This window comes from Aythya fuligula, chromosome 2 (genome assembly GCF_009819795.1).
Source record: "Aythya fuligula isolate bAytFul2 chromosome 2, bAytFul2.pri, whole genome shotgun sequence".
NCBI classification, from domain to species: domain Eukaryota; kingdom Metazoa; phylum Chordata; class Aves; order Anseriformes; family Anatidae; genus Aythya; species Aythya fuligula.
The window spans coordinates 31,941,129-31,955,863 of NC_045560.1; the positions used below are offsets into that span (position 1 = coordinate 31,941,129).

General features: G+C 37.8%; 1 protein-coding gene across 2 annotated transcripts in view; it reads left to right on the top strand.

Annotated features, from left to right (window-relative positions):
• Positions 1-14,735, top strand: part of HDAC9 (histone deacetylase 9) — a 472,308-nt gene that overhangs the window by 20,510 nt on the left and 437,063 nt on the right. For both annotated transcript variants that reach the window (XM_032181790.1, XM_032181791.1), the window contains exon 2: positions 12,609-12,724. In XM_032181790.1, the coding sequence (XP_032037681.1) occupies positions 12,703-12,724 (22 nt within the window). In that variant the 5' untranslated portion in view covers positions 12,609-12,702. The remainder of the gene's footprint in view (positions 1-12,608; positions 12,725-14,735) is intronic.

A 14,735-nucleotide genomic window follows, 5' to 3' on the forward strand; every position in this document is an offset into this window, starting at 1 on the left:
TCTTTAGTCACAAATCCTTCATAGCGCATCGTGGTTACACTCAATCCTGAGTTAAAAGAAGGCTCATGCCACATGAGCCCGGTTCTTGTTTTGTGAGCCTGAAATGACCTGAGATTTGGCTCACTTGGAAATTTGAGTGGGTTTTGAAAGGAGATGGCGTCACTGAAGTCATTTCTCAGGAGACCTCATCCGGTTTTACGCAGGATCTTTTAGCCACAGGTCTATGGTTAGGGATGTTTACATTCATGAGGAAAGCAGCTTCTTCTAGTTGTGGGACTGTGTGGTTGTTCTATAATTACTAGTTTTAAGCTCAAACTCTATACTGCCAATAAGTACAGCCATAGCTGAAGTCAAATAAAGGACTTTTTCAGTGTGAATGTCTATGCCTTTATTTAAGCAAATGTCTTTATTAAATAATTTTCATTATTTTGTGATGAAATAGGTTAGGCATTTTCCTTTAGGTATCTCTTTTCTGTTCTTGCTTTCATATTTTTGTTAGGTTTTAGTTTAAAGTAACTTTGTTTAGGCAAATCTGAACGTGAAGTTGCCCATAGCTCAGGACAAATTTAATTACTGTGCTATTTAAAAATAAAAATTAAAAAAAAAAAAGTTGAAAAAATCTGGATATACTGGAAAATACTTAATGGGATATTTATTTGCTTTTTAAGTCCGCCGTATGGCATGCATAATGTCTTTGAACATTATGATGAAGCTTCTGGCGAGGCTCATTTCTAGTTGAATTTGCTGTCTGGTAGGTGTGCTAACAAAAACTGCAGCAAAGTGCCTGCCGTCAAGAGGCTGAGGCAGGAAATCTGCAGCTGTACGAGCTGTCAGGGGCTGAGGACAGGTTGTTGGAGCTCTGCCAGCAGAAGGACATAAAATCTATTCCTGTTTGTGCATCTGGATTTACTTGCTACATGGGTTTGGCAGTAAATCCAAATATAATGCTATAATTTTAATTATTTTTTCTTATGCTTCCTGCCTGTTGTGGAAAAAAATCCCTGGCCACTTTCATTAAGTTCTCCTTTTCTATAGAAATGCAGTTACCAAAGTGATTTATGCTTGAAGGGCAGGCGATGGTTCATTTGGATACCCAGGTAATTTTTTTTATTTTTTAAAGGAAGGGGACGGAGGGTAGGTAGAAACTGTATTTCTATCAGTTAGAAACCTGATCTTTCTGAAAACTGGACTGTTAAATTCTGTATTGAATATCTTGTAAAATGCTAAAACCATCTTCCTCCCTGGCATATTCACAAACCTTACATCTGTGTTTTTCTCTTAATTCCAGTTCTTTCAGAATGGAGCAATATGTGTGCTAGGAGTTACAGACTGTGACTGCAGTTTTGGATTTCTTTGGATGGATGGAACATCCATCTCTCTGTGAGCTACAGGAGAAAAGTTGTTTGCTGTGTTTTCTCCCCCCAAAAAAAAACATATGCTGGAAACCACACTGTGTTTCCACCTCCACCATCTATTGTGTCCCCTTCCTGCCTCTGTACCTCCGCTAATCTGTACGTGCACTTTTGTTCAAATCCCAAAGGCTTAAGAAATGTCCTATTTTGTTTGACATTATCTTTGTTTACATTACTTTGACAGGTGATGGTTTGATTTAAAGTTGCTTCTGCAACCTGAAAATCTTTTGTTTGTTTGTTTGTTTTGTTTTGTTTTGTTTTAAACTGACATATTTCCCCATCAGTTTCAGATTCTACTGGCCTCTCAAGGCTTTGTAGCAGTAATTAGAATCATTATATTATCTAATGCCTGTGATTAATGGTGGGAGGAACAACCAAAAACCTGCCTATGATAGATTTGGATAAGTCACAGACAGTGCTATATAACCTATCAGTTAAGACAGGGCTGAACACTCATTATTATTTTTAACAAGGAGATAGTCCTTTTGCTGTTTGTTTTATCTATTAGAGACAAAAGCAAGGGGGATACAGTCTCATTGAAGCATAAAATGAATTTGGTGCTTGGTTAACTGGTTGATATCTCCTACCTGTTCATTCCTAACAAATAAAAAAGAAACACCAAACTCCTTTCACATTTAAGAGCTCTGAAATAACAAACTTAACAAAACCTGGGGGCCAACAACTGAATTTAGTGTATCTGTTTGAAGATGTTTTCTGTTCCATGGGTATTTGGGTTGTTGTTTTTCATAGCAGAATAGAAAGAAAAAAAATAAAATTTTGATGTGTTTAAACATCTTTATGCATTTTTTCTCTCTCTCTCTCTCTCTTTTAATGACAGATGCAGTATTTTGCAGTGCACCTCCTGATGTATTTGCCAAAACTTCATTTTAATTCAAACTGTTTTCATGCAGTCAGGATTGCTTATGTTTGAGTGAGAATAAGTGCTGAGCTTTTTGAGCCTCAGATATGCTTGTGTTTTTCTTTTCACCTGAATTGAATGAGGTTTTATTGCATTTACATGCTCTTTTGTTGTAGTTGCTGTGCAGCATGATGTTTTTCTTTTCAAATTTTTTTTTCTGAAGTCTTTGCGAGACCTAGTGGTTTCAGCTGTGATATTTCTTGAGGTTTTGAGTATATTAAATATGCAATTCAAAATCAAGTTCTAGCACTGAAAGAACAAGTCCACGTGGTTGAAACTGAAATGACCGCGTGTGTGAAATCTTTCAAACTAAAATACTTGCTATAGTTATAACTGCAAAAAGAAGGGAAACTGAGTCACTTGATAAGAAGAAAATTAATTCTTTTTTATGTATGTAACTATGTGCAAAAGAAAATGGATAGAGAACTGTTTTCATAAGTGAGATTTGCCTGTAGCTTATCATTAGATATGTTTTTAAAACATTTTTCTTGGAACTGACAAACATGTCTGAGATACATGAATTTGTAAGCTTGTGTGTGATTAACCGGATGTACGTAAATATTTGCATTAAAACATCTGTGACACTGTGTACGCCCACAGTATCTGATGAGGGAAAGGCTGGGGGCAGTTGATTTGACAAGTTTGGTGTCTTTTTTTTTTTTTTTTCAAACTTCAGACAGTGAGAGAGAGTTGACAAGAACTTGGTTAGAATGTTTTTTTTTATAACCATTCTGAAGAAGACTTAGTTTCCATGAAACTTAAAAATGTTTTTTTGCAGTGTGGGCTTGCAGCAGAGGTCAGGATTTTCTCCTAAGCTTTGCTTTATGAGTTCAGTTCATCAGTTGGGTGCACTAATAATTCTTTTGTACTGTGGCTGGTAAGTTCCTATATGAAAGTTATGTCATGTTATCAAATTATAAACAAGCAAATATAATGTTTGATTATTATTATTTTTTCAGTGACATTGGTGAAATCATAGAAAACCAATTCTGCATAAAAATAACTTCTTCTGCTTGAGATCTGGTTTAACTACCCGATGGAGAAAGTCTGTTTTCTTGGCTTGCATTTCACTGCGGGAAATGCCAAAGTATTGATCAAACTTCCATGTGTTGCTTAGTCCCTGCTGAACCATACTGTTACATCAGTTTTAGTTGTAAATTTATCTTATGAAGAAAAGCAAAGCTCTACTGTAAAGAAATCCACCACTAAAGGACAAGTTCTTAAAAGCATAGCATTAGTGAAATGTTTAGACATCAGGAAGTCAAAATTGAAGCCTAATATATGTAGAAACTAGTATAAAAATAGTTCCACACTTTGATAAAATTCATTGACAGCAAATATAAAATTTCATCAGAAGTTTATATATTAAAAACTTAGAGAATGTCCGGTTATCTGTATGCTTTACCCGTGGAAAATTTGACTGAAAATTTTTCAATGAACTGAAAAATCCTTGGCTATTAAGCAACAAAAAACAGAGGATTCTTTATAACTTAAAACCAACAATCAGCTTGATGCTTCTAAGCAGATAAATTTACTTCTCTATATATTTTAAATGGAAAATTTTGACTTGGCTGCTTTAACATATTAAATAACATTGGATGTCTCTTGTAATGCATCACAGTTATGAAAAAAAAACCAAACACGTACAAGTTGCCTCTATTTCCTACTAAGCTCACTAACATCTCTTATGTGCCTATAGCCCCTCTCCTGTGTTTTCTCTTGTTAATCTGAATTTATCACTTTAAGAGAATATTTTTTTAAAAGATCTGAGTGAGAGTGATTCATATAGAGGGCAATTGTCTGAGACTCCCTTTGGAGGCTTCCTCTTCTAGATAATGGTTTCTTCCTATAGAGTTTGTCTGAGACACAGACTCACATACGTATGTGAATAATTGTTGTTTCATGAGTTTTAGCCTGTTATTCTAAATAAATATGTTGCAGAAATGCAAATGTGCATTTCTGTATGAAGTATTGGTGCTCTGATATGTCTCATATTCAGGTACTGTGCCTCTCAGATAACTGTAGATGAGGACCTTCAGGTAAAGACATTTTCCCCTATTCTTTATTTACTCTGTCTTTGCAAGTAAAGGGCAAAGTAGCATCTACTTTATTATGTTTTAGGTTTATCTGAGTTATCTAGAAGGGAAAGTCTATGGTTTATTCTGTGTGTATGAGTACCTAGAATAAACAGGCCATGACCTTTCCTTCTTTCCTTTCTGTATTCTAGTATAACCAGATATTAAAAATTCTCATAGTTTATGATTACATTTATTCTCATGCATTTTTAGAGACTTTTTTTTTTTTTTGTGGGGGGAGTTATCAGTGGATGAATAAATTATTGATCATAATTGATAATAAATCATTGATTATTGAAGTCCTGCCTCCCTCAAATATCTCCTGACTAAAGTGTCGGTGTTGGTGCAGAGCTCACACTGCTTGTGCAAGTCTCTGAAAAAAAAAAAAAAGGTTGCTTTCACAGACAGATCCTATTGCCAACTGTCTTCACTGGGAAACCGAGCAGATGCTGGTACCAATATGTTGTGGTGTCAAGCCAGCTGCTTAGCAGCATGCTATTTGATCCTGATGATGGAGGCCTAAGGCTCATTTCTGGTGGAAGGCAGCATCACATCTTGCTGTTCGGAAATCTTTCTTGCTTCATCTGTGAATGGTGAACACAAAAAAAATCTTGACCAAATGGCTTGTGTGGTTCTCTTGCTAGCTTGAGAGGACTTCAGAAAGCAGAATTTGTCTTCTTGGAAGTTTGAGGCTTCCCACTGAAAACCACACGAGCAGTATGCTCACAGCATGTGAGGTGTGATATTGTACATGCATACTGGAAAAGTACAGTTATATCATATTTCAGAAGAAATAATGTGAATTTCCTGGCACTTTGACTTCCACATCCAGCAAAGACAGCTCAGTTCCAATGGGTAGGAGGAGAGGTTGGTGGCTTTGTGGGCATGCAGCTGATGTGCACTGAGACACATCACCATCATGTTCTTGTTCATCGGCATCTACATGTTCTTGCATGTGCTGCATGTTCTTGGTAGGAGAGGAAGGGACTGTATGGTCCTAATTGCCCTTCTGCGCAACATGGTGCATCACCTGCCACCCAGTATACTTACATGTTTGTGATTTACAACTGGCTATATGGTAGTCTAGTTGTGAATTCTGTACAGGCTCTGTTTAAAACAAAACAAACAAAACCTACTTTGCTAGGCATTCATTACATGCCAAACATGATTTTAATAGGGAAGTAAAAGTCTGACAGTCCAGAACTTGCTGCTGGAGTAGTTCTTTAATACTGAACCTGTCGACATATGTAGTTTCTATTGACTTCAAAAAGTTTTGAAGCAGATACTTAATTAAGAGCAAGGTACCTGAATACCTTATTGTAAAATATTTAATCCTGTACTGAGCTCTGTATACTGAAAACTTTGTTCTACAGCAGCCTTAAATTCCCACTGAAAGGGCTTATATACCCCAGTATCTCTTGGACTAGACTTTGATAATGCTGCTAAGAAATCGGTACTATAGTTGGCGTAAAGGTCACTACCCAATCATCTTATGCTGCATATAGTCATAGCTTTACTCTATCTTATTCTTACATTATATTTATAAACCAAATGTAAAAATGAAATAACAGAAGATACAGCCATCAGTAACAAATTCCCTGTTTGATGTGATGCTTTTAAGGGCTTTGTGTTAAGAAATGGTGGTGTGAATTACAGACAAGGTTGACCCTAATTTTCTCCTTTTCCATACACCAGCTCACTTTCCCATCAAACTTTGAAGGTTCATATGAAGTTAGAAGGGTTGAATTTTTGTACTCTGCATTTGGTTTATGTGGGTGAATTTAGTGCTAGTTTACTGTAATTTGTCTTTCAGTCTTTATATTGTTATGCAGTACCTTTTATGAGATCTATAGGTTGATTATTTTTAATTTCTTATTTTCACTATGTATAGTAGGAATATTATTCAAAATTCTTTTTGTGCAAAATAAAACAAAACTGTCACTTGGAAGCAGTGTTCTTTTTTAACCATTACGTTACTCATGCCCTGTAGAGATCAGCTGTTTTTTTTTTTTGTTTTTTTTTGTTTTTTTTTCTTTCAGATTTTTTAAAATCATGTGTTTTGCTAAACTGCTCAATGGACAACAGGGTTTGTATTAATTCTCACAGCTGTTGTAGATGCTTAGTTTTTTAACACACAAGCTGTTGTGAGAAGAAGTGACTACTGTGCTTTTCTTGTGATCCTTGAGGTGAATGACCTACAGCATTTTTATCACAAATATGAGACAACAATTTTGGGAATAATTAATTGAAAGCTATTTTAAAACAGTATATCCAGCAGAGAATCAATTAGATTACTAGGGAACCTGTCATGTTCAAAACCTAATGAAATGTAACATTCTGTATTTTTATCTGCAAGGTTTTGTACACTGATTTTCTAAATCTCTTTACAAATAGACATGAGTGGGATAGAGAACCCTGCTGGAAGAGAAAGATCTGGAAGATGTCATTGGGAGGTAGTCTTGAAAACTATGTGCCTATGAAACTATTTCAAAAGTGTATGTGAAAAATTAATCTTGGGGAAGAGGAAAGTGGAAATATCTATTTTATCTGAATTCTGTTGCTTTGTTTTCAGTGTATTCTGTTTCAGAAACCCAGTTCCCAAAAGAATTTTGAAGTATAGGCATGAGGTAGAAGAAAGGTAGTCAGTGAATATAGTCTTGGGATAGCACAGTGAAAGATGACAGTTTAAATGAATGATATTAACTTGATATGCTTATTTCTGTTTGAAAACGTTGCATCTATTTATAGCCATAGGAAACGTAAGCTTTATGGTGGCCACTGGGCATGAAGATCAAAATTCTGTTTCATAGCATTCTTCTGTAGCAATTTCAAAGCTGCATCAGTCCTTGGAGTACACAAACTACTAAGTTAATTCCTTTTGAAGGAATAGGAGCAGGATCATTGTTCCTAGGTGAGTGCATCCAAGTCACATGCACATTACCTCCAGTGACACATATGAAGGTAGAAGTTAATTTGTTGTGTATTGGCTATGGCCAAGTTGTGGCATAAGGGACATAATTTAGTGATGGGACTCAGTAGGTTAAGTCAGTGGTTGGATTGATTTTGAAGGTGTTTTCCAACCTAGGTGATTCTATTTTGGCTAAAAAAGTAAGAGATGAATTATCATCTAGTTAAAGTGGATTGCTTTAGGGAATGCGGATAATCTATACTGAATCCTGGAACCACTTGCTTATCTACATGATTTGACAGATCGGGAGCTGTATGCTGTTTCTTTTTTTGTGGGTAGAAGTAAAGTATAAATGCATCTCCCATGGGCTGTAGTATCCCACATAGAATTTAAATCTACTGTGGCCAGCACTATTTTTTTTTTCCTTTGGTTCAGTGCTAACATTAAAAAGTATGTGGCACTGTGGTTCATGCTGTCTCATTTACAGTGTGACATTCCCTCCGTAAAAGGAAAGAAATGAAGCATGTCAGCTTATCAGCAGAAGTGCATTTGCATAAGAGTGTCTGTTGTGGTATAATTCTGCACATGATGATGTTGAATTTTTCAGGGTTCTAAATGTGAGCTTTGTCACATGAACCTTGTATCATAGTTGCAAGGAGTTGTTAAAGCTGAACCTGAACAACAGCACTTGGCTTAATGAAAGCTTTGGATTTACAGGAACTATATGAAGAGTATTGGGCAGGATGCCAACATCACTTCATAAAATATAAGACTACTGATGTAGTTGAATTCACAAAATTCATTAGCAGAAATCTTTTTATGGAGATCCCAGCAGAATGCTTTATTATGTGGGAGTTATTCTCAGCAGGTTTAACCTCAATGAATATTTGGTGGTGCTGTCCATGGTGGTCTTGGAAGGGAAAATTTCTGAACTTCCACATCATGGAATGGCAGAGTAGCTGAGGTTGGAAGGGACCTCTGGAGATATGTTGTCCAACAACATCCTCAAAGCTAGGTCAACTACAGCAAGCTGCTCCAGATGGTGTACAGTCAGGTTTGAAGATCTCCAAGGATGAACACTCCACAAACAATTTGGGCAGCCTGTCACAGAGGTGTTTGGCCTCACTGAGAGCAGAAAACATGTTTCCTGATGTTTAGATGGAATTCCCCATACTTCAGGTTGTGCATGTTGCCTCTTGTTCTGTCACTGTGTGTCTATGAGAAGAACCTGTCTCTGTCTTTATGCTCACCTCATCAGGCATTTATACCCATTAATAAGCTCTCCCTGAGAGCTTCTCTTCTCCACTCTAAACAGTCCCAGCTCTCAGCCTCTTCTCATGAGAGAGATGTTCCAGTGCCTTCAGTATCATCAGTGTTTCCTCACTCCAGTATTTCTGTGTGACTCTGGTCTTGGGGAGCCCAGAGCTGGACATGCATCTGGACAGCTCCAGAAACCATCTTGGCAGAGCTGACTAGAAGGGAAGGATCACTGCCCTTGGCCTGCTGGTGACACCACATAGTGCAGCTCAGGATGTGGCTGGGCTTTGCTGCAAGAGCATGTTACTGGGCCCTGTTGAACTTCTCCCCAGGGCCCATCAGCTGGTTGGCCCCCAGTGTGTAGCAGTGTGTGTGGTTATTCCTCCCTGGGTTGTAGGACTTGGCACTTTCCATTGAAATTTCTCTTGGCCCACTGTGGTGGGTTGCCCCCAGCTGGCAGTCACACTCCCACCCAGCTGCTCGCTTAGTCCCCAAAGCAGGATGGGAGAGAGGATAGGAAGAACAGGGACAAGAGAGCTTGTAGGTCAAGATAAAGATAGGGAGGTCACTCTTCAACTATCATTGTGGGCAAAACAGACTCAGTTTGGACAAATTTATTTCCAGTTAATACAAATGTGTGAGTGCTGACTAAGTATTGAGAAACAAGCACTACAACCCCCAAACATTTGCATGCTTAGGGAAAACACCTTTCCTTCCCCTTTCCCAGGCTTAACTTCACTCCCTGTGCCTCTTTGCCCACCCTTGTTATCACCACAAATTGCTCTCTGTCCCTTCAGGGAGGCGGTGAGGAGGGGGTGGCTGTGCTTAGGGTGCAGCAGCTTCTCTCTGCTCCTTTTCTCTCATTCTATTCTGGTGTGGGTTCTCCACAAGCTGCAGTTCCTTCAGCAGTGTCTGTTTCTCTGTGAGTCCTCCATGGGCTGCAGGGATTATCTGCTCTGCTATGGAGCACCTCCTACTCTGCTGGCCTTGGTGTTCCCCCTGTGTCTCACTGTTTTGCTGCCTCCCACCCCTTCTCTCTTTGGATGACAGTTTCTGCCCTTAAGTATGATTAAACAGAGGCTCCACAAACTTCAGTGAGAGGCTTGGCTTTGGCCTGCAGTGGGGCCGCTGCAGGTCTGGCTGGAGTAGCTGTGAGCAGTATGTGGCAGCCCTTTACCTTCTCCCACAGACACCGCCCAAGTAGCCTGCCCCCTCATCCCTTTGAAGCTCATTGAAGTCCCTCTGAATGGCTGCACAAGCATCTGCTCTGTCAAACTTCCAGTTTTGAATAACCGGTAGGCTTGCTGAGTATATGATCTGAACCATCAGCCAGGTCCTTGGTGAAAAACTGCTGGCACCAGTATCTGTCCCTGGGGTACTCATTAGAGTGCTATCTAGCTGGACTTTGGGCTGCAGCTCACAGTCTGGCAGCTCAGCTGGTTTTCACCCCACCTTGCTGTCCACTTACCTATCTGTATTTCACTGACTTTTCTGTGAGAATGGTATGGGAGACAGAGTTGAAAGCCTTGCTGAAGTCAAAATAAACCACAGACACTGCTCTCACCTAATCTGGATTGTTATAAGGCTGGCCAAGCATGATTCTCTTTCGTAAATACATGTTGACTACTTCCCATCGCTGTCTTTTCCTTCAGGTATTTGGAAATAGTTTCTTTGATTATTTGCTCCCAGGAATTGAGGTGAGGCTGACTGGTCTGTAGTTCTCCATATTCTCCTCATTGCCCTTCCTGAAGACAGGAGTAATACTTGCTTTTTAACAGTCTTCATGAACCTTTCTTGATGGCAGTGACTTCAAGGTAATAAGAGAGTGGGCTTGCAGTGGCATTAGCCACCTCCCTCAGCACTCATGGGAGCATCCGTCTCATCAGCTTGCGTAGATTTATCTATGTCTGCCTTGTTTAAGTCTTCCCTAACCTCATCTTTCTCCACCAGGAATAAATGCTCTTGCCCTAGAAAGGTATGGGAGACCTATAAAGCAGCTTTTTTTTCTGTAGTTTTAGCAAAACTGGTATCCCTAATGCAGAGTTCAGGATGGGTGGCATTGTTGTGTTGAGGGAGTGTGGAGCATCCGTACTGACAGGAACATGCTAGGCATGTCTACTGATATCTTGCTGTCTTGTACAGGTATTGCAAAGTACATGCAGTTATTTTTACTGGGGGAAAAAGTGAAGATTTGTTAATGTGAAGTGAAAGTTTAGCTGCTTGAGAATCCTGTTTGAACTGACTGCTTAATCTCTGTTCATACTAGCTCAAAATATCTGATATTATCTGAATATCTGTGAGGGTCTAAGTGAATTAAAGTTAGAGTAGCTTTAGTTAGGGTGATCATAGAAGCATTTTCATTAGAATGTTGTCAAAATGTGATGTTCAGACTCTATTATGTTTAGTTTAAATCTCTACTGAAAACTCATTCTAAAGGCCACAGTTAAACATCAATATACACTTCCTGTGAGGTCTACTTTCTGTGAGGTACCACATAGTCAACAACTGAGTCTGGATACTGAATAAATGGCTGTTGGGTTTATGGACAATGTTCTTCATTATCTGTGTAGCTGCTAAGTTAATAATGAGCTCTATGAAATTAAATAATGATCCTGGAACTCTGCTGGCCTAAATTATGCACTTGTACTCACTGACATTTCCTGGAGCTAGATGGGGAAGTAACTTGCCTGCCTCAGTCAGCGTAAAGATATGCACAAATAGAGGTTTTGGATTAGATTAACAGTGGAGTCTGTTCAGTTTAATAGTGGTTGCATCTGATGTTTCATGAAACTTGATGCACAAGGTAAGCAAAGAAAAAGACTCAGCATTTCCATGAAGTATCTTGAATCTTAAGTTTTCCAGATGCTGTCTCCTGGAACATTGGATGTGTCCAAATAACATGACTGTTTGAACACGCTACTTTAGTGGACACAAAAGCAGAAGTTATGTATCTAAATGTGTGATTTTTTCCCTTTCTCAAATGATAGTGATGCTATACTTAAATGATTAAAATTGGTTATATTATAATTATATTGTAAAATACAATATACAATCTAAAAATTTGGCTGAGCTCAGCTTGAAACTAAATGTGCAGTTGGTGGTTTAAAAAAGTGACAAAAGCTGCTAAGATATTCAGTACTAAGAATATCTTTGACTGCTTCGATGCTTCAGGAGCAGTGGCTGAATAGGGTAGTCACAGTCATCGTAATGCACTACACCCTTCTCCTCTCTGCCATTATGCTGCGTATATCATGCTTGAATGAAAATATATTTTAGTTTCCTGAAAGCCTCCTCTTTGCAGCTTTAAACTTTCAGCAGAAGGAAATATTAGAGGAACATTATTGCCTCTGCTTCTGCATTGAACTGAGAATGCAGTAGGACTGTGAGAAGATTCAGAGAAATTGCAAAAAATTCCTTGCCCTACTCTTGAGCAGCCCACACTATTAGCAACTATCTTGGTGGTGTCAAGAGATGTCATTAGCTAGTAAGTGGGAGATCCATTCAACTATGCTAATTACTTCAACAAATTCTAAACTATATAAACATTGGAGATAAAGGAAGTAGTACATTTTCCAGAAAGACTTTTGAATACTGATCTGCTTCTGCACATTCACATTTCAAGGCTGACTGCAAATGTCTGCAGTAAAACTATGAATTGGCTGCTGCTTAGCTGCAAAGATGTATTCCCTCTTCTTCCTCAATCTTTCAAACTTTACAGGTTTTAAAATTCCCTGATCTTACTGAAAAAATAAACAACCAATTCAACCTTTACTTTCTTACATTTTTGTGTGACTGCAGATGAACTATAGTAGAAATTCGTATCTAGACTAACCTGAAGCTTGAAAAATACTAGCTTTAGTCTTATTTTCAGTGGTCCCTTGCTTTTGAATTTAGAGCAAAAATGTATATGAAAGAACATGTAGATTTGAAAAATATTTCAGATGTTCTGTTTAAGTGTGGCTGACATAATTATTATCCCTTAAAATAGCATATTGTTAACATATAGGTCAAAAATTTTTTTTCTTTATTTTATACAGATTCACTCCACTTCAGGCAAAACCTCAAAATCTGAACAACTTCTGCCACAGTTTGACTTTACAGCGTTAACAAGTTATCATTCCATCAAGAGCAATGAGCTCCACAACACAACCAGGTCAGTTTGCTTCTTTATTTTTATATCTCACTCCTGCGGAACACTGTCCTGCATTAGGATGTGCAGAACTTTTGTGTTGATGGAATGGATTTGGCAAGTGACTGATATGCCAGCTGCACTTTATAGGACATCACTGTCCTATAAAACAAGATGAAGGCTGTTCATGAAGAAAAGGCTATTTTGGGGGGTACCTTATCTCAGATAAATTTTAAAGCTGGCATAATTCTATGGTGCTGTCTAAATATTTTTGTAAATGTTATTAATAAACTGAAAAATTGCCTCTGGACGTGAATAAGCATCTTAACATTTTTAATTCTTAATACTTGTGTTTAATCATTAAAGGATTATTTGCACAATTGCCTTCTTTAAAGAAAGAGTGCAGATGGTATTCTGTTTTCATTTCTAGCTCTAAAGCTGTATTTGCACACATTGGGCATTTTCTGCAGAGCCTCCTCATTTATAGATGCATAATTAACAATGGTTTCTGAATGATCTTTATCTCATGCTTGAAAAGTGAGTTACTGCAGGTGAACCTGCAGTAGAAAGTGAACCATTATTATCTGTAGCCAATGCTCAAACTTCCAAAGAAGAATGTTGCATATGGAACATGCTTTGACTTAAGTCCTTTTGAGGAGTGAGAGTCCCCATCTCAAATCTGTGCAACGTCGCATATGGTTCGCACTTCATTCACCCACACTTCAAGTATCTATTTCTAGTACAGTTGGTAAAATAACCCTTTACAGGTGGCTTATTTTATGACTGCTTTGGTTTTGTTCAAACAGCTTATAAAAGCATTGGGGAAAACACTGTAATAGTAAGCTGTATTTATCTGCTACATGTCCTATCTCATAGAAATGTAATTTGTTGGGGTTTCTTGGAGAATTGTTGATTGTAGAGTTGAAAATTGGCAAATTGGCAGTAATTGCTCTTACGTTGAGTAAACAGCTGGGTTTCATACTAGGCCTCTTTTTCTTATAGTGCAGTGTGGTTCAGGCAGTGAATTATCCATAGAAAGCAGCATGGGGCATTCAGTAGAAAGGCATATCTTTATTTTTGATGTATCCCACTGGTGGCTGATATGAAATAATTTTGAACTTTCCTAAATTTCCCAAATTCCAAGATACTCCAGTTGATTTAGCATCTTTTTAATGATTCTTTTCTTGCAGTAGATGGTCTGTGGAAACAATAGCCAGAAGTGAAATTAGCTTTCAGAAGAAGGAAGTAAATTTTCCAATATTCTCATCCCTTGAAGAAACGTATTGCAAATAAGTATTCCTGTCTGTTGTCATTTTAAATTGAATAAAGGAGAAAAATTCACTATAACCAAGTTACTTGTGTTTAGACAGCTCAGAAACATTGTTTTTAGTAGAGATTAGATGCCTAAATATCTTTAAATCTAGCCTTTAGGGGTCTCTCTTCCTAGACTTTCAGTATCCAACATCCCTAACTGAGTTACATCAGCAATTTTGACATTGCTTTAGTGTGCATCATATTAAGTCTTATTTGTTTTAATTAATTAAGTGTGAAAACAGGTTCACTATTTTTGACACACAAAAGGATCTGTGGAAAATTAAGCCAGTGATTGACCTGAAAGTGGAAAAGAAAAAACACAAAACAAAACAAAGCATGCTAATCTTGTGACACACACCAGATGATAAGATTTTCCTAAATTTTATAGCTTTACAGATTGCTTAATGAGTCTACCACTTATGTTTCATTGGCCATACTTAGAGCATTCTCCTGCAGAATAGAAATATTTTGGAATAATTTCAGAATTAGTGATCATGGTTTTATCTTTCCTGCTGATGGAATGTGGTAGATTAAGAAATAGCTGAAACACTGATCAACAGCATAAGCAACGTAGTGAGTTGCCAATTTTGAATAAAAAATTATTGCATGCTAGGTTAGCCCTTTCAGGTACATCAGATTTTAAAAAGAACTTGTTGGTAAGCTTGCACAGAATGTAATTGGAGTGAATTTGTATTGCTTTTACCTTTTACTACAAGTAGTG